The sequence below is a fragment of the Sinohyriopsis cumingii genome, unplaced genomic scaffold (genome assembly GCF_028554795.1).
Source record: "Sinohyriopsis cumingii isolate HCF-2022 unplaced genomic scaffold, ASM2855479v2 utg000940l, whole genome shotgun sequence".
NCBI classification, from domain to species: Eukaryota; Metazoa; Mollusca; class Bivalvia; order Unionida; family Unionidae; genus Sinohyriopsis; species Sinohyriopsis cumingii.
Window position 1 is genome coordinate 1619699 of NW_028315945.1, and position 21288 is coordinate 1640986.

The 21288-nt window shown below is 34.2% G+C and overlaps 1 protein-coding gene across 1 annotated transcript; it reads right to left on the reverse strand.

The window, feature by feature from the left end:
• Nucleotides 1-300: 300 nt before the first annotated feature.
• On the reverse strand, nucleotides 301-19205 carry LOC149772987 (uncharacterized). The gene is made up of 3 exons (XM_089947019.1): nucleotides 18951-19205; nucleotides 14145-14333; nucleotides 301-8488 (listed from the first exon to the last, which is right to left on the reverse strand). The coding sequence occupies exons 1-3, from the start codon at nucleotides 19168-19170 to the stop codon at nucleotides 8193-8195; spliced, it is 705 nt and encodes a 234-aa protein (XP_089803145.1). The 5' UTR covers nucleotides 19171-19205; the 3' UTR covers nucleotides 301-8192.
• Between the last annotated feature and the right edge of the window lie 2083 nt (nucleotides 19206-21288).

The window sequence follows — 21288 nt, forward strand, 5'->3', positions numbered from 1 at the left end:
GAGAACCAACAACGAATACATTTATGTCTGAATTGGGGATACACTCAGGTCTCAATTCAAACATATTGGGTCATTTTCTATTAAAATAGCTAGACTGAATTGACTGTCAGACAAACATAAGATTGTGTGTTAATGACAACAGTTACAGTCGAATACATTACAGTTACAGTTGATTACAGTTGTTCTGTTGTGGCATCTCAAACATTAATGATGACAGCCAAAAAAATGGAAGTCTGCATGTTTAATATGAATAGCCTTGTTTACATTGTAATAGATGTAAACAAAAATATTAACTAGACAAATTTTTCATAAACTTTATTAATCTTGAGTATAAAATATACAAACTTAAAAATGAAACAGATGTAAGTTAACATGAAATATATTTCCTACTGTGGTTGTCGACAGCACTTTAAATGGCACCTTGAGTACTTTAGACAGTTATCTACCAATGATAATCAGAGTGACAGCCAAACTCACCTGTACACCAGTGTTTGCCTCTCAACACACCTTTGAAAGAATCTTTTTTTGTAGGACTATGTGTTTACATTTATTTTACAGGGTTTATCTATCTAAAGTTATTTTGCTAATTTGTTTTACTGCAGTTTTAGAACTGAAATTTTAATTAGCACTAACAAGCCAGTATTGTGTTCATGTGCCAATAAAATCCATCCATCCATGTATACATACATTTATATTGCCTCATACAGGGTAAAAGTAACAAACAGCAAAATAAGTGCAAGAATGCTAAGTTACTATAACCCTGATAAATTTTCAAGTATGTACCATGCATACAGCTTACAATTCTACAGGAAGACAAAATATGTACATTGGGGTAGACCTATGATCATCAAAGTCATTAGCATAAGTAAAATAAGAAAAGCAGGTCATTGTGAACAGCTCTTAGCTACAGTGTTATCACAGCCTGAACAAGGTACATCAAAAAGTATGCCTACACCTGGAGACTTGCCATAAAGACAAAACTTCCTCACTGTTATTGTGTTAACCTGTAAACAAACTGTAATTAGTAAACAAACTGTAATCAGTAAACAAACTGTAATTAATGTGGGAAAAGTTGATCACTTTAACCTACATTCTCATGCATAGTTTAGAGCTATAAATAAACACCCTAAACCAGTTCAATGAACATTCCTTGCCTACAGATGGCAAAATGCTAGGAACGTAAAACTTATAAAATGAATCAACCTTTAATAATAAAGTCATTTATGTAAAAAAGGCAGGTCATGTTTACCTACTTTCCAAAGAGGTAGTTCAGAATAATGAAAGAACACTCAATATTCTAAAAACAAAGCGTTTACAATGTTAACCTTACTACCAATGATGATGCTAATAACAATGATGGCTCCTGATAATGCTGGGGGTATACACATATAGGGCATTATATAACTGAATTATTTATAGTGCATTATATAGATGAATTATGTATAGAGCATTATATAGATGAATTATGTATAAAGCATTATACAGATGAATTATATATAGGGCATTATTTAGATGAATTATATATAGGGCATTGCATATATGAATGGTGTAAAGGGCATTGTATAGATGAATTATTTATAGAGCACTGTATATGTAAATTATGTATAAGGCATTGTATAGATGAATTATGTATAAGGCATTGTATAGATGAATTATGTATAAGGCATTGTATAGATGAATTATGTATAAGGCATTGTATAGATGAATTATGTATAAGGCATTGTATAGATGAATTATGTATAAAGCATTGTATAGATGAATTATGTATAAGGCATTGTATAGATGAATTATGTATAAAGCATTGTATAGATGAATTATGTATAAGGCATTGTATAGATGAATTATGTATAAGGCATTGTATAGATGAATTATGTATAAGGCATTGTATAGATGAATTATGTATAAAGCATTGTATAGATGAATTATGTATAAGGCATTGTATAGATGAATTATATATAGGGCATTATATAGATGAATTATGTGTAATACATTTAGCTCCCTTTCCTCAAAATGATGGAGTTAAATAAAGTACTCAAAGTGTCATTTAAAAAAAGCAAATAACTATGCAAAGGTACACAATGAGATCAAATTGTTCTATCATGAAATAAAATGCACCAGCAGGTTAACCACAAGATATGTTGGAAAAAATCTGCAAATTTATGAAAGATGAGGAATTCATAATTAGAGATTCAGTAAAAAAATCTATTTTACTAATTATAATTTTGTACTCAATTGGCTGATAAATTACCAAATAAAAAATTCCAAAAGAGTGATGTGGTAAATTGTGTATATTGAAGAATAAAAACAATTTTCTTAAAAACTCCTCAGTTTTAGAAAAGCTGGACAATTTATATACAAAAAAGTCCATAGAGATTTCATGTTGCTATGACTGTGTCTGTGTGTCATCAGTTTTATAACATTATTTTGTGTCATGCATATAATAACATTATTTTGTGTCATGAATTTCAGAACTTTATTTTGTGTCAGGAGTTCTGCAACATTATTTTGTGGTAGAGAAGCATGGCCTTGTATTTGCTTTGTCCTTACATCCAATAAAAAGAGCACTTCACGTAATAGGAAATTTGTCAGCATGCATGTGATATCTAACTGATCATCGGAAAGACTCCCTAGCTCAGATAAAATCTTGGCAGTTATTAATTGTATATATTATCTAGAATGTCCTGGCAGGAAGAATCAAGAATGAATGTCCCTGAAGTATCACATGTATTTATTTGTCATTGATGATAATCATGGTGTAGTGAGACATAATTATATGCATGTGTTGGTCATTGATGTTACATAATCATGGTGTAGTGAGACATAATTATATGCATGTGTTGGTCATTGATGTTACATAATCATGGTGTAGTGAGACATAATTATATGCATGTGTTGGTCATTGATGTTACATAATCATGGTGTAGTGAGACATAATTATATGCATGTGTTGGTCATTGATGTTACATAATCATGGTGTAGTGAGACATAATTACATGCATGTGTTGGTCATTGGTGTTACATAATCATGGTGTAGTGAGACATAATTATATGCATGTGTTGGTCATTGATGTTACATAATCATGGTGTAGTGAGTCATAATTATATGCATGTGTTGGTCATTGATGTTACATAATCATGGTGTAGTGAGACATAATTATATGCATGTGTTGGTCATTGATGTTACATAATCATGGTGTAGTGAGACATAATTACATGCATGTGTTGGTAATTGATGTTACATAATCATGGTGTAGTGAGACATAATTATATGCATGTGTTGGTCATTGATGTTACATAATCATGGTGTAGTGAGACATAATTACAGGCATGTGTTGGTCATTGATGTTACATAATCATGGTGTAGTGAGACATAAGTATTACATAACTATGATGAAGTGAGGAATGGATAAATATCAATACAGAAGTAGATCTGATGAGCTCAACATGAATACCTATACTGAAGTAGATTTGACAATCAACGGGATAACAAGGTCTGAAAGTTCTCAGAGAAAATGTTTTATCTGAGTCTGTGCTCTCCCTCTACATTGAAATTTTGTCTGTGAATTGTATGCATAATAAACAGTATTATGCCCCAAGGGGCCGGTTCTCACAAAGTTGTCGACATAAACAGTACTGTGCCGCACGGAACCAGTTCTCACCAAGTTGTCGACATAAACAGTACTGTGCCCCAAGGAACCAGTTCTCACCAAGTTGTTGACATAACCAGTATTGTGTCCCAAGGAACCAGTTCTCACCAAGTTGTTGCCATATGTCTGAAATGCTATCTTGGTAACAGATGCAATTTTGTACTTATTATGTATACAGTTAAAAGTACCTCACAAAATAATCTTTGTAGGTATAGTAAGTAAAAATTTGCATCTGTGAGATATTAATGACATATTAACCCTATGGTGATAACTGGTATGCAACAAGAACATATCTATAATGAGTTTTTGAACATTTTCATTTATGACACTCTATTAGGATGGCACATGGTTGGCAATAGAATCATTTTATTAGGATGACACATGGTTTGTAATGGAATCATTCTATTAGGATGGCACATGGTTGGCAATGGAATCATTCTATTAGGATGGCACATGGTTGGCAATGGAATCATTCTATTAGGATGGCACATGGTTGGCAATGGAATCATTCTACTAGGATGACACATGGTTGGCAATGGAATCATTTTATTAGGATGACACATGGTTGGTAATGGAATCACTGGGATGACACATGGTTGGCAATGGAATCATTCTATAAGGATGACACATGGTTGGCAATGGAATCATTCTATTAGGATGACACATGGTTGGCAATGGAATCATTCTATTAGGATGACACATGGTTGGCAATGGAATCACTGGGATGACACATGGTTGGCAATGGAATCATTCTATAAGGATGACACATGGTTGGCAATGGAATCATTCTATTAGGATGACACGGTTGGCAATGGAATCATTCTATAAGGATGACACATGGTTGGCAATGGAATCATCAGCCTTTAAAGTACACACTCACTGTTTTCTCTTTATCATTCTTTTTTTCCCTCTATATTGTTCTAAATATGGTATATTTTCTCTATCATTCCATTCATTCTTTGTCTATATCAGTGAAAATATGGCATATTTTCTCTTTATCATTCAATATATGGCATTAATATAACCAATCCATGTCTTACTTTTCCACTGAAATATCACTTACAATGAAAAAGTCCTGTTATAAGTACAGTACTCAAATAAATGAAAAATTGTGCAATACAAAATTTATTCTAACTCTGAAAAGTTAGATTCCTATCAGCACATTTGACAGATCCCAAAATAATGGTAAAAATGGGATTGTGTGTGTGTGTGTGTGTGTGTGTATGACTAATGGACAACATTATATATTATACATGTCATTATGACATTGAGCAAAATCCATTAAAACATTTGGAACAAATAATCCATAAATTCTTTAAAGCTACATAGATTTTTTTTCTGTGTTCCAGAATCATTTACTTAAATTCTGATATTTCAAATCACAGTGCCTTGATCAAGATTTCAATTTTGATCTTCCTACCAAATTGGTTGGCCTTTATTTTAAATGCACACGTCACATTTAATCTGTGTATCTACCAAATGGTATTAAAATAATCAGTGTGATATGTGTTTCTGTCCCATTGTATCTAAAGGATCAGTGTGATATATGCTTCTGTCCCATTGTATCTAAAGAATCAGTATGATATGTGCTTGTGTTCCATTGTGTCTCAAGGATCAGTGTGATATGTGCTTGTGTCCCATTGTATCTAAAGGATCAGTGTGATATGTGCTTGTGTCCCATTGTATCTAAAGGATCAGTGTGATATGTGCTTCTGTCCCATTGTATCTGAAGGATCAGTGTGATTTATGCTTCTGTCCCATTGTATCTAAAAGATTAGTGTGATATGTGCTTCTGTCTCATTGTATCTAGAGGATCAGTGTGATATGTGAATCTGTCCCATTGTATCTAAAGGATCAGTGTGATATGTGCTTCTGTCCCATTGTATCTAAAAGAGTAGTGTCTGTCCCATTGTATCTAAAGGATCAGTGACGTGCTTCTGTCCCACTGTATCTAAAGGATCAGTGTGATATGTGCTTCTGTCCCATTGCATCTAAAGGATCAGTGTGATATTTGCTTCTGTCCCATTGTATCTAAAGGATCAGTGTAATATGTACTTCTGTCCCATTGTATCTAAAGGATCATTGTGATCTGTGATTCTGTCCCATTGTATATAAAGGATCAGTGTGATATGTGATTCTGTCCCATTGAATCTAAATGATCAGTGTGATCTGTGTTTGTGTCCTATTGTATCTAAAAGAGCAGTGTCTGTCCCACTGTATCTAAATGATCAGTGTGATATGTGCTTCTGTCCCATCATATCTAAAAAATCAGTGTGATATGTGCTTCTGTCCCATTGCATCTAAAGGATCAGTGTGATATTTGTTTCTGTCCGATTATATCTAAAGGATCAGTGTGATATGTGCTTGTGTCCAATTGTATCTAAAATAGTAGCGTCTGTCCCATTGTATCTAAAGGATCAGTGTGATCTGTGCTTATGTCCCATTGTATCTAAAGGATCAGTGTGATAAGTTCTACTGCCTGATTGTACCAAAATCATTGATGTGATCTGTGCCCTACGGTCTCTCAAGGATCAGTGTGATCTGTGCTTCTGCCCTAAGGTCTCTCAAGGATCAGTGTGATATGTGCATGTGTCCCATTGTATCTAAAAGAGTAGTGTCTGTCCCATCATATCTAAAGGATCAGTGTGATATGTGCTACTGCCTGATTGTATCTAAATTATTGATGTGATCTGTGCCCTAAGGTCTCTCAAGGATCAGTGTGATCTGTGCTTCTGCCCTAAGGTCACTAACACATCAGTGAATGTGTCCCATACCACAAATGTATCTCAAACACAGTGTGTTCCAGAATACCATAAATGTATCCCAAACACAGTGAATGTGCCCAAAATACCACAAATGTATCTCAAAATACCACAAATGTATCTCAAAGACAGTGTGTCCCAAAATATCACAAATGTATCTGTGTCCCTCTGACCCCTCCCTGTACACATGCCTACTTTTTACACCCGCCACCTGCGTATGTACGCTTGATGCACACACACCTCCTGAATTCTATAGAACGGCCTATATTTATTGATCACAGAAACAATTAAGGATTAATATTATTAACGTGTTTAATAAAACAGATAGTCTGGCTGCATCAAAGAAATAAGCTGCAGAACTTTAAAAAGTTTGTCTAGTGTCTGCTAAACTTCACATGCCAACTCTACCCAGTCGAACAGGTTAAATATTAGACAAATTATTATCAAGGTTTCACCCCACCCCACCCTTGTTTCCTATGCGTACATACATTATCAGTGGACCTCCCCCATATGCAAGAGTATGTATTTTGGCTACCCCCCCATGTGTACATACTAAATGGACAGCCCCAAATATATCTCAAAGACAGTGAGTGTGTCCCAAAAATATCACAAAGACAGTGAGTGCTGTAAACTGGACCCCTCAGCACATTGGTTATATAATTTGGTTCCCAAACTGTCGTACTACTACTAGAAATATGGCCATCTGTACAAAATGACCAGAAAGCATGGCCCAGACAGTGTCTTGTTTATGGACATTTTACTAAATATAAAAATTCTGAAAAATCTGTAAAAACCTAACAAGGTCTAAACCTTGATCAAGCAGTGGCAAAGATGACTGTGACAAAAAATAACCTCTGATATTTACATAATGTTAAAAAGATGGAAGACTTTGCAGATTTCAGATAAATATCCTTAGTCTTGAAAAGCGATTCATAGTTACAGGTACAATAACAAAACATGGAATTGTTCTGGATAATCGGGAAAAAATATACAGTATGTTTTGTATGTTTTGAACATATAAACTTCTGTTCTGTTAATCAAAATGAACAAAACATTATGAATGCATGCAAATTGGTAAAAAGATTGTGATAACATCTGGATTTATAATTTAGAAGCTTAATGCATATGAACTCTTGTAGAGAGCATAGTCACCAGACCAGATGCAGAGAATGAGCATCATAAGTCAATGCAAAATTTCCTGAATTCTCATTATGATGTTTGTCAGAAAAATATAGTTGGTGTAGACAAATTACAGGTTTATATCAGCACTTGTTTAGGAAAATATTGCATTTCTGAAATTAAATCATATTACACTGTACTGAAGAGATCATTTAAATTTGTTGTTACTCAAGTACAAGTCAGTTACATATTTAGAAACAATAGTCCCTGGAGATTGCTGCCATGGTTGCAATATTGGATGTCAGATAACATAATTGTTATTTAAGACCAACACAACACCAAAAGAAGTCTTCTGATCAAAACCCCATACTGATTTGACTTTCCAATGAGGAGTAGCAAATACATGATTCTCAAGATGGCTGCTGTTGTGGCCACACTGGATGTCTGACCTGCACCAGTGCAATTTTATGGCCATATTTCAAGACAGCTGCATATAGAAAGGACTAGGGATAACGTGGATGTTTCTAGGCAAGTACCCCACCCACTATTGTTATTATATCTAAAACTGGACACATGTAACAGCCAAAACATTTTTTTTCATTTGAGTAAAAATGATTAGTTTGATTCAGATATCAACTTTTCTCTTCTAAAAAAAAGTCCAAGGTCAAAGGGTCTTGAGGCCTGTTTCATGGACTTCTGCCTCTATAGCAATCAGTTCGTAGTTTTCTAAACGAGTAGCCTGGTCACTCTCTGGAGTGGTCAACACTCTAATTCCACTGCTGTTTATCATCTGCTGGTGAGCAATCTCTCTATTTCGTTGCCACTCATAATCTGCTTGGTTTTCTGGATCATGCTGTGGATGATCAGTTTTCACATATGGAACAGCCTCATTCATTTCCTGGATGGGTTTTAGCAAATTATCATCTTGCCTGCTTCCACCTGGTTCACCATTGCCTATTTCTTGAATAAGAAAAAAACAACAACAGAAAATACAAAAATCTGGATATTTATTTTCTTGTTTGCAGCATCATAGATAAGGAATAAACTCAAAAGACAAGACCTGTAACATTGAATATTTTTGTATAAACCTGAAGAAATGAATATGAAGTTTTTGAGAATACTTAAGTATGGCACCGACTAGCTAACTATTAGGTCCATATAATTAGGTATAAGGCCTAACTAGCTATTATGTTGATATAATTAGATATAAGGCCTAACTAGCTATTATGTGAATATAATTAGGTATAAGGCCTAACTAGCTATTATGTGGATATAATTAGGTATAAGGCCTAACTAGCTATTATGTGGATATAATTAGGTATAAGGCCTAACTAGCTAACAATTATGTGAATACGATTGGATATGGGGCCTGACCAACTAACCATCATGTGAATGTAATTAGATATGGGCCCTGACCAGGTAACCACATTGTGGATATAAATAGGTATGGGGCCTAACTACCAAACTATTAATTGGATATACATGTAATAAGGCCTGAATAGTTAACAATCATATGGATGTAATTAAGTATGGACCCTGGCCAGGTAACTATCATGAGGTTGTAATTGGGTATGGGGCCTGACCAGCTAACCCTTATGTGGATGTAATTTAGGCATTGGCCCTGACGAGAGGGGTGTGTGTGTGTGTGTGTGTGTGAGAGAGAGAGAGAGAGAGTTGGAATTTTAATGTAGGTTTTACATTTTTCAGTCATATCGCTATGTGTGACAGTTCACAGTGATATATAGAACCCACAACCTCCCACATCCCTGACCAGGTAACCAATATATGGATATAATTATGTATGGGACCTGACCAGCTAACCACCATATTGATATAATTAAGTATGTGGGTGGGGGTGCCTGACCAGCTAACCACCATGTGAATATAACTGAGTATGGGGCCTGACCAGCTAACCATCATGTGAATATAATTAGGTATGGGGCCCGACCAGCTAACCACCACGTGAATATAATTAGGTATGGGGCCTGACCAGCTAACCACCATGTAAATATAATTAGGTATGGGACCTAAGTAACAAACCATCATGTGGATATTGTGAGAGACAGAAGAATGAAATTTTCAAGCATAATATAACAAATTAGGAATTCTGTGTAACTTGAAATATTTGTCATTTAATTTAGAAAGTAGTCTATTGATGCCAAAAGAAATTAGAAAATCCTTACTTGAACAACCTTATAGCTGGCCATACAACCAGTCCAAAAAACCTTACAGTTGGTCATATATCCAGTCAAAAAACCATTGAACACCAATAAACCAAACTGTAAGTGGAAGTCAGACAAATGAATAAATCAAGTTTTGAAAAATTCTTAAATTAAATGCCAGATATGGGTCTTATTAGTTAATTAAATGTAAGGGGCATATGTACATGTACTTGAAACATTTAGCAGCAAGGATATGGTCAATAATTCTAAAAAATATTTTGCTGTACAGTGATTTTTGAGAAACATAATAATAATAATAATAATAAGAATAATAAAGACTTCAATTAGAGAAGGTCAGTCAGTTAAAGAATTAATCTACCTTGAGGTCTTCTAGCTGTTATGTACAATACCAGTATACACAGAAAATACAAAATGATGTGATAACTTTGGCTTGACACTAAAGAATTAAGTGATTCTAAAAATCAAAGTTTCAAGCCTGGAACATATGCACAGGCATGTGTGCACAAATACATGTATATAAAATATAAAATATCATTTTGCATTGAAAAATTCAACTGAGAAAAAGATGCAAAAGTACAGAAAAGTAGGTGATATTTATATTACTGGAACTGTTCAGCTGTCTTAAGGTTTCATCCATTTAAAGCTGTCTTAAGGTTTCATCCATTTAAAGCTGTCTTAAGGTTTCATCCATTTAAAGCTGTCTTAAGGTTTCATCCATTTAAGACATCGATAATGAAAAGAAGAAACGGTCTTTGCCTGCCACTCAGATTATTGATCAATACCAGTGGACCAGTATACTGAAAACCTTTTTTTTTTACGAATTCCTTGGTATAATGAAATTTTTACTTTTAACAGACCTTGAATTTGGAGTACCATCTCTTACGTTAAAGATATTACTTAGTCAGACAGGAATGGCTTTTCTGGACCATGTACTTAGGTCTTTCTAAGAAATTCAAGTATTGTTGAAATTTTTATATTAATCATTGCGTCCTGGATATTGTCTATACATCATGCTAGAAATAAATGGCATGCCCTTTTTTGTAGTCTTAAAAGTTCTGTTATGTTTGGATTAGAGGTATTACCCCAAATTACATTACAATAGTCCAGATATGGCTGAATATAATTTTTATAAAAGATGACCCTATACTGACGTGGAATATATATTTTGATTTTCCTCAGTAGCCAAATATTAAGAATTAACATTTTATTAAACTGTTTAATGTGAATAGGCCAAGTTAGATTGTTATCTGTGAATACACCAAGAATTTTACCATGAGAGGTCATATTAAGGATCACACTATCAAATAGAATTTTACCATGATAGGTCATATTAAGGTTCACACTATCAAATAGAATTTTACCATGATAGGTCATATTAAAGTTCACACTGTCAAATAGAATTTTACCATGAGAGGTCATATTAAGGTTCACACTGTCAAATAGAATTTTACCATGAGAGGTCATATTAAGGTTCACACTGTCAAATATAATTTTACCATGAGAGGTCATATTAAGGATCACACTGTCAAATAGAATTTTACCATGAGAGGTCATATTAAGGATCACACTGTCAAATAGAATTTTACCATGAGAGGTCATATTAAGGATCACACTGTCAAATAGAATTTTACCATGAGAGGTCATATTAAGGATCACAATGTCAAATAGAATTTTACCATGAGAGGTCATATTAAGGATCACACTGTCAAATAGAATTTTACCATGAGAGGTCATATTAAGGTTCACACTGTCAAATAGAATTTTACCACGAGAGGTCATATTAAGGTTCACACTGTCAAATAGAATTTTACCATGAGAGGTCATCTTAAGGTTCACACTGTCAAATAGAATTTTACCACGAGAAGTCATGTTAAGGTTCACACTGTCAAATAGAATTTTACCATGAGAGGTCATGTTAAGGATCACACTGTCAAATAGAATTTTACCATGAGAGGTCATATTAAGGTTCACACTGTCAAATATAATTTTACCATGAGAGGTCATATTAAGGATCACACTGTCAAATATAATTTTACCATGAGAGGTCATATTAAGGTTCACACTGTCAAATATAATTTTACCATGAGAGGTCATATTAAGGTTCACACTGTCAAATAGAATTTTATCATGAGAGGTCATATTAAGGTTCACACTGTCAAATAGAATTTTATCATGAGAGGTCATATTAAGGATCACACTATCAAATAGAATTTTACCATGAGAGGTCATATTAAGGTTCACACTGTCAAATATAATTTTACCATGAGAGGTCATATTAAGGTTCACACTGTCAAATAGAATTTTACCATGAGAGGTCGTATTAAGGTTTACACTGTCAAATAGAACTTGGAGTTTTTCACTAACCATGCTTGTTTTTGTTGTGTTATAACTAGTAGGGCTTTTTTGTTGTGTTATAACTAGTAAGGCTTTTTTTGTTTGGTTTTAATTGACTCATAGTGTGTAGTGTCATCTGCATAAAGGTCAGTGGAAGAAATTTAATTTCCTATAATAAGAGGTAAGCCATTGATAAATAGAATAAATAATAGAGGTCAAAGGATAGAGCCTTGTGGTACTCCACAATTAATATTTTTACATTCAGAAAGTTGACCATTTAAAGATACCTTTTGCACTCTATCGGTTAAGTAAGAAGTAAACCAGTGGAAGGAGTTTTCACTGCATTGATAGATTTTTAGTTTTTCCAGCAAAATTTCATGGTCTACAAGATCAAAAACTCTACAAAAATCAACCATAATGGTGCCTACCTTTCTCCTTTATCTAATACTTTCAGCCATTTACCAATCGAAGATACAAGTGCAATTTCACAGGAGGGATTCTGTCGAAAGCCAGACTGATTATCATGAATAAAATCATAAGTGTTTAAATAGTTGAGAAAAGAATCATGTACATGTTTTTATAGTAATTTGGAGAGACAAGGAAGGATAGAGAAGGGTCTGTAGTTATTTACCTCATGGAAAGACAAGGAAGGATAGAGATGTAGTTATTTACCTCATGGAAAGACAAGGAAGGATAGAGATGTAGTTATTTACCTCATGGAAAGACAAGGAAGGATAGAGATGTAGTTATTTACCTCATGGAAAGACAAGGAAGGATAGAGATGTAGTTATTTACCTCATGGAAAGACAAGGAAGGATAGAGATGTAGTTATTTACCTCATGGAAAGACAAGGAAGGATAGAGATGTAGTTATTTACCTCATGGAAAGACAAGGAAGGATAGAGATGTAGTTATTTACCTCATGGAAAGACAAGGAAGGACAGAGATGTAGTTATTTACCTCATGGAAAGACAAGGAAGGATAGAGATGTAGTTATTTACCTCATGGAAAGACAAGGAAGGATAGAAATGTAGTTATTTACCTCATGGAAAGACAAGGAAGGATAGAGATGTAGTTATTTACCTCGTGAAAAGACAAGGAAGGATAGAGATGTAGTTATTTACCTCATCTTTTCTTGTTCCCACTTTATGCATTGGTGTAACCTTGGCAGTTTTCCATGGCTATGAAAATTTATCAGACCTAATACTTTAATTGCAAATGATAGCTACACTCTCTACTAATGCAGCAGCAGCTGTCTTTAGTAGCCTTGGTCCAATTATATCAAGTCCTGAAGTTTTACAATCAGCAATTTTTTAAATTACATTTCAGTGCAAATTCAGGACTAATTTCCAGAATTTCAAACTTTATATTGTTAGGAAGTATTTTAGCACAAACATTTCTGAGTTCCAGATGATCAGATGACATTTATGGTTCTTTAAGTTTTTCAGCAATATGAGCAAAAAGTCATTAAAAATATTTGAGATGTCACTTAGATTATCAGCATAAATGCCTCATGATTGAGGGATAAACGTTCAGTTTTACTCTTAGATTTCCCTTTTTAAAAACTCTCCAGATAGGTTTTGGATTATTTCTATTTTCATCCAGCACTTATTTGTAGTGTGCTTGTTTGGAATGATGCATAATTTTATTAACTATATGCCTCAAAATTTTATATTCAGCTTGATTTCCTAACGATTTTAAATAGTCTCTTTGCTTTTTTGCATCTAAAATTTCTTGGGAGCTCCAGCCTGGCTGGCAGTCTTTCTTTATCCTGTGTGTTTTTAAAGGGGCATGTTTGTTTCTGTTTCCAATGAAAGATCTGTCCAAGTATATAAAACATCATCAATAGCTTCAAAGATTTGGACTGTATTCCATGGAATCTGATTCAGATCTTCCAGGAATTTGACAGTATCAAAATTTTTAAAAGATCTAAGTAATGGATTTATGGATATTATTTTTCTTTGATTTAGTATTGACTTTACGTGTTAGAGAAAAGCTAATGTAGGAGATGCCATCTTTATTGTACTGATTTCATTATAGATCACCACAACAAAAGCCGCCTGAGTGGTTCAGTGTAAATAAAAAAAACAACAACTTTACCTCTAACATCCTGCTGAGATAGTCTAGTCTGAAAATTCTGCCATAATTTCTGCAATGGACGTATCTTGTGGAAGGCCAAAATCAAAGTGGCAACCAGTGCAAATAAGATGGTCACTACCACTACTGGTGCCACCCATACTGGAGTGGTTTCTGAAATTGGTGCAGGACTTGGCTTAGGTGGAGCTTCAACTGCCAAGGAGAATTATGCAATTAGTTACAACATATTTACTCAAGTAATGCATATATATGTCCCTCCACACTCTTGTCACAAACTTTAACATAGCTAATGACTGTTTAATTATTTTATTTATTTCCCAAATGAACCCCATGCTATCATATACACATCAATCTGTCATAAAACTATTTGGTATGGTTTTAATGTGATACATTTTTATTAATTGATATATGTATAATCCACACAGACATTATTTCCTGATATTAGTTTTTCATGTTAGAGAATGACTATAAATAGAAATTGTCATTTTTTGTTAATGGTTGGAACGAGCCACCCAGTTCCAAGTCCCTAAACTTTAACTCATTCTTGTACACATGCACACTGGAATACTTTCATTTTGCTCATTTGCCATGTTGCAATGAAGATATGATCTTTTTCTGTGATGAATACTAATTTGTATTCATATCTATATTACAGGTACACTGTTATTATATTCCTCCTGGCATGATGTTTAATTCATTACTTTTATTGTAAATCTGATAGATTCCAATAATATGTGGTTTTTATAATATTTCTTGACATTGATCTCTGTTGATTGTTGCATATCGTTTAATACTAAACACTTATTAAAGAGAATATATATCAACTTGTAATTTTATTACTTAACATGTAAGTTCATCATTCACATTCAATTTTCTTTTTGTAATTATTCATTACACAATTTTCTGTCTAAAAATATGTAATGCACATTTGCCATTTAGTGGTATTGTAGTGAAGATGTGATATTGTAGTGAAGGTATGACACTGTAGTGAAGATGCGATATTGTAGTGAAGATGTGGTATTGTAGTGAAGATGTGTTATTTTAGTGAAGATGTGATATTGTAGTGAAGATGTGGTATTGTAGTGAAGATGTGGTATTGTAGTGAAGATGTGATATTGTAGTGAAGATGTGGTATTGTAGTGAAGATGTGGTATTGTAGTGAAGATGTGATATTGTAGTGAAGATGTGGTATTGTAGTGAAGATGTGATATTTTGTGAAGATGTGATTTGTAGTGAAGATGTGATATTGTAGTGAAGATGTGGTATTGTAGTGAGGATGTGATATTGTAGTGAAGATGTGGTATTGTAGTGAAGATGTGATATTGTAGTGAAGATGTGATATTGTAGTGAAGATGTGGTATTGTAGTGAAGATGTGATATTTTGTGAAGATGTGATATTGTAGTGAAGATGTGGCATTGTAGTGAAGATGTGGTATTGTAGTGAAGATGTGATATTGTAGTGAAGATGTGGTATTGTAGTGAAGATGTGGTATTGTAGTGAAGATGTGATATTGTAGTGAAGATGTGATATTGTAGTGAAGATGTGGTATTGTAGTGAAGATGTAATTTTGTAGTGAAGATGTGGTATTGTAGTGAAGATGTGGTATTGTAGTGAAGATGTGATATTGTAGTGAAGATGTGGTATTGTAGTGAAGATGTGATATTGTAGTGAAGATGTGGTATTGTAGTGAAGATGTGATATTGTAGTGAAGATGTGATATTGTAGGGAAAATGTGATATTTTAGTGAAGATGTGATATTGTAGTGAAGATGTGATATTTTGTAAGTCTTGTTTTCATGACTATAGTGCAGATCAAAGCATGCAATAAAACTAGTCAGTCAGCTGAAGTCTTGCAACTTTATTTCCAACCTTGTGGCAAAAATGGTGCCCATAGTGGGACTGATGCAGGACTTGAGTGGCAGTGTACAAAGAAGGATCCAATGAAAAGACAGTCTTGGATCAGACAAATGGAACTTAACAGCACTCTGTTGGTACTGGGATGGGTTATGACTGGAGGAATATCGTTTAGCCATTTCCATCAGCTCATGAAACAACCTTGGATGTAGTTGTAGGATTATGCACATCAATTTGATGTGTTTGGAAATTCACTTCCGGCAGATTGCAACATGTTACAACATGTTACACACATGTTACAACAGCAAAAGCTATACTGTTCCATGTGAGCAAAAGTAGTTCACAATAATGTTCTCAGTGGTGATGAATTACATAAGAGGCTTCTTTCTTGACTTGAGGATGTTCCAGTTTGGCAGGGTTGATGTATGTGTAATATATTTGTACAGTCAAATATGATATATTTGTATAATCGGGTATGATATATTTGTACAGTCATGTATTCTGTTTGTACAGTCATGTATGATATATTTGTATAGTCATGTATCATATTGTGCAGTCATGTATCATATATTTGTACAGTCATGTATGGCGTTTCTGTGTCAACAGAATACCAGCTGGTAATATGCAATTTTTAATTTATGATATCGTAAAATCTGATATATTTTGAGGACTCTTTCGTGAAGTTATACATACAGTGTATGAATCTTTTTTTAGGGGAACTTATGGTGACATTTTATATTTTTTATAAACATAACATTTGTTTTAAAAGCAAACATCATTAAAAGAATTTCTGATTAGGGCAGAAATATCATGGAAAATATTATGAAACAATTTATGTGTATATGATTGTATAGGGTTCACCAGGTGAATAATTAAAGTTAAAATATTATTCTGTGACAGCCAATTAATGAATATATATTGCTTCATTAGCTATGTCAAAGTTTATGACAAGAGTGTGGAGGGACACTGGTCCAACTAAACTCTTCAATCTAACATTGCTTGCATTTTTTTGTATAATAAGAAGTCTGTCATAACGAAATCATAAAAATGGCTACAAACAGGGCTAAACACTGTAAAGTACTGACATAGTGATCCCTCTAGTCTGAGCTCATGGAAGACTGGTCCTAGTAACACTTTGTCAGTCTAGTCTAAAGAAAACTATAAAACTAACACTACCTAGTGACACTTTGTGAGTCCAGTCTAAAGAAAACTATGAAACTAACACTATCCTAGTGACACTATGTGAGTCCAGTCTAAAGAAAACTATGAAACTAACACTATCCTAGTGACACTTTGTGAGTCCAGTCTAAAGAAAACTATGAAACTAACACTATGCTAGTGACACTTTGTGAGTCCAGTCTAAAGAAAACTATGAAACTAACACTATGCTAGTGACACTTTGTGAGTCCAGTCTAAAGAAAACTATGAAACTAACACTATGCTAGTGACACTTTGTGAGTCCAGTCTAAAGAAAACTATGAAACTAACACTATCCTAGTGACACTTTGAGTCCAGTCTAAAGAAAACTATGAAACTAACACTATCCTAGTGACACTTTGTGAGTCCAGTCTAAAGAAAACTATGAAACTAACACTATCCTAGTGACACTTTGTGAGTCCAGTCTAAAGAAAACTATAAAACTAACATTACCTAGTGACACTTTGTGAGTCCAGTCTAAAGGAAACTATAAAACTAACATTACCTAGTGACACTTTGTGAGTCCAGTCTAAAGAAAACTGTAAAACTAACACTATGCTAGTGACACTTTGTGAGTCCAGTCTAAAGAAAGCTGTAAAACTAACACTATGCTAGTGACACTTTGTGAGTCCAGTCTAAAGAAAACTATAAAACACTACCTAGTAACACTTTGTGAATCCAGTCTAAAGAAAACTGTAAAACTAACACTATCCCAGTGACACTTTGTGAGTCCAGTCTAAAGAAAACTGTAAAACTAACACTATCCTAGTGACACTTTGCGAGTCAGTCTAAAGAAAACAATCATGGAAGATTAATCCTAGTGACCCTTTGTGAGTTCAGTCTAAAGAAAACTGTAAAACACTATCCTAGTGACACTTTGTGAGTCCAGTCTAAATAAAACTATCATGGAAGATTGATCCTAGTGACACTTTGTGAGTCCAGTCTAAAGAAAACTGTAAAACTAACACTATTCTAGTGCCATTTTTGTGAGTCCAGTCTAAAAAAAAAACTATAAAAACTAACACTACCCGGCTGCGGGCAGCATAACGAAGCACAAGAATTCATTGACAAAAACCGGATATACGGAAACTGAAACTTGTAGTGTCAAGAGCTCTAACAATTTCCTAACATTTGTTCATCATATTTTGCGACTGCATTTATAGAACTAATTGAAGAACAGCACTAAAATAATTTAATCTAGCACATACATAATCAAAGATTTTATGACGATTCTGTAGTGCACACACACACACACACACACCAAACACAAATGATTATACAGATATTTCCATTTGAGTACCAAATTTATCCATTATATGCCCTTTCTTTTCAAATTTGTATATATAATAATTTCCAAAGTGTTGAACTCGTTCTTCGAAGCCCAGTAGGCGGAGTAAGTCATCTTCATTTGGCCAATGAGTGAGCAAACATTCCATCAGCGCTTTGCACTTGCGTATTAAGCGGGTGCGATCGTTGCCATGTCCATCGGTATCGCTGGAAAAGGAACTGGCATTCTATTTTTTTATTTTATTTTTATATATGTATGCCTGAAAAGATTAATCTCCGACTTAAGCATCGATCCTTAGGTTATATAATGAGATATAAGTGAAGATTCTTAAATAGGTCGCAGGACAAATGGAAGAAGTGTTTTCCCTTGCGTTATATATACATGTAGTAATGTAAATGATCATGTATGTAAACTGTATGCAATGCGATTCTCTAGGCGCAAAGCATACGTTTAAAAAAGTAAATAAATACCCTTTTTACACTGAGCACACTTTCCTTCTGTTCGTTGCAAAACGGCATCTACACAAACTGAATAACAGCTTTCACATTTTTGTAGCACGTCGTCGTAGAAAAAGCCGGGTGGACAATTTTGTAAATTCGCGGTATTAACAAAATCTGAGAAGAGGTACAGGCAGACTAGAACTATTGTCTCACCCACGCAAACACTGTGTAAAACTGAAAATGTTCTCATTTCCCCTCCGTTAACTAATACTCGCTGGCATTCGAAATGAATAATGGACAAAAATAAATGTTTACGTCGTTTCTAAAAATAAACACTGTATTCCCACAATTAAAGACATAGCACATGTTTTTTTTAGTGCTATGTCTTAGTACCTAAATAATGGCCTTGTAGAGCCTGTTCCGATGTCAATTGACTCGGAATGAGTAGTCAAAGTTTTAGGAATATCTCACACACTTGGCTGCCTATATCGACACTCTTCCACTAATTTATGTGTAATTCATATATTTACTGTGTTGTCTTTATCCTGGAGGAATGAAAATATGACACTAGCAAATGGACGCATTTTCATGTTCCGTTGACATACATTTAAATTTGTTGCAATGCGACGGTAGTCGAGGTATGCCGAAGTAGGTTAAGTAGGTTCATGTGGGGATATGTTTCTTGAACGAAACGAAACGTTGCTTACAGTTTCAATAGACATAATATATTTTTATTCGTTTCGTTAAAGAATAATATTTCAGCTTAATCCGATTTCGGCATTCCCGGCTTTCATCGGTTTCCAGCTTACTGAAATGTAGGCCAACGAAACGTGAAAACATGTCCATTTCTTTTGTGAGAATTTGAATTTATTAGAGAAAAGACATCAGGGTAAGTAAAGTCTGGCAAAATCATTATAACTTTAATTTGTAGAAAAGCGTCGTTATTGGTTCCCAGTTTTATGTGATACTCCTGAAACTTTGACTTTCGTTACAATGTTAGTCGACATCAAAACACGCTACAAAGCGCCTTTAGATAGGCGGGTGATGGGTCTTACGTTGTAGGACTACCCACAATCTGAACATGTAGACCTAGTTGATTTTCAGTTAAAACTTAAATGAGCAATGATCTAAAAGTTTTCAAAAATCTTTCTTTTTCGTTTTTAGTTTGATAAAAATATTTTTTAAAAGTCCAATCTTTTCGTGAAATTAAGATTGTAATACAGCATGTTGGGACAATTTGAAATATGCATTTTCTTGAGAAATTGCGCGCAATAACTCTGAGTTCCCAATTGCGTATTTTCTCGAGAAATTGCATGGCAAGCTTTTCGATATGTTTTAACATCAAACATGATAAAACAAATATTTTTTTTTTATAATAATGAAAATAAAAAAAAACATCTTTAGAAACTTTCTTTTGTTTACACGACTAGTTTATGCCTCTCGCGACACATATTTATAACATCAAACGGATGAAAATATTGATAGTTTTGGAGATTTGTTTCTTGAGTCTACATTGATAGTTTGTCTTTGTTGCATTGTCAACACCCTCAGCGTGTTTTACATTTTGAAAATGTACGCTGCATAGTCTGAGTTTATATGAAGAAAAAGACGCAAAAAACATTGTCAAAAATAAATTATTTAGAATTCATCAAGATACGTTAATGATTTAGAAATAATGACAGACTTAGCCGGTATGGAAATAAACGAAATAAAGAAAGAAGGGTTTTCTTTGTTAAACAATATTGATTGATTTTGTGACTTTCATTTTTTATTTGTGAAATTTTTTGTACAGCAATATTAGTAAGGTTTTCTAATTTCTTTTTTCTTCGTACATGACTAGGGGCAATAAAATTTAGTACGTACGCAAAAATCTGGCTAAGCCTGACCCCTCATCCCTCCCTGTACACATGCGTACTTTATTACACCCACCCCCACCTGTGTACGTACGCTTGACGCAACCGCCCCCCCCCCCCCCCCCGCGGTCTATAGAACGGTCTATATTTAATCCATGCAGAAACTATAAAGGATTAATAATATTAACGTGTTTAATAAAACAGATAGTCCACCGACGTTGAATGTCTGGCTGCATCAAAGAAATAAGCTGCGTAACTTTAAACAGTTTGTCTAGTGTCAACTAAAATTCAAACGCCGACTGAACCCAGTCGAACAGGTTACGTATTAGACAAATTATTATCGAGGTTTCACCACCCCACCCCCACCCCGTTTCCTATGTGTACGTAGCCTACATTATCAGTAGACCCTACCCCGCAAGCATATGCATTTGGGTTACCCCCTTCCCCTCCATGCGTACGTATGAAATGGAGGGCCCCCTATTGGATAACTAATGTCATGGATATGTAGGTCGCGA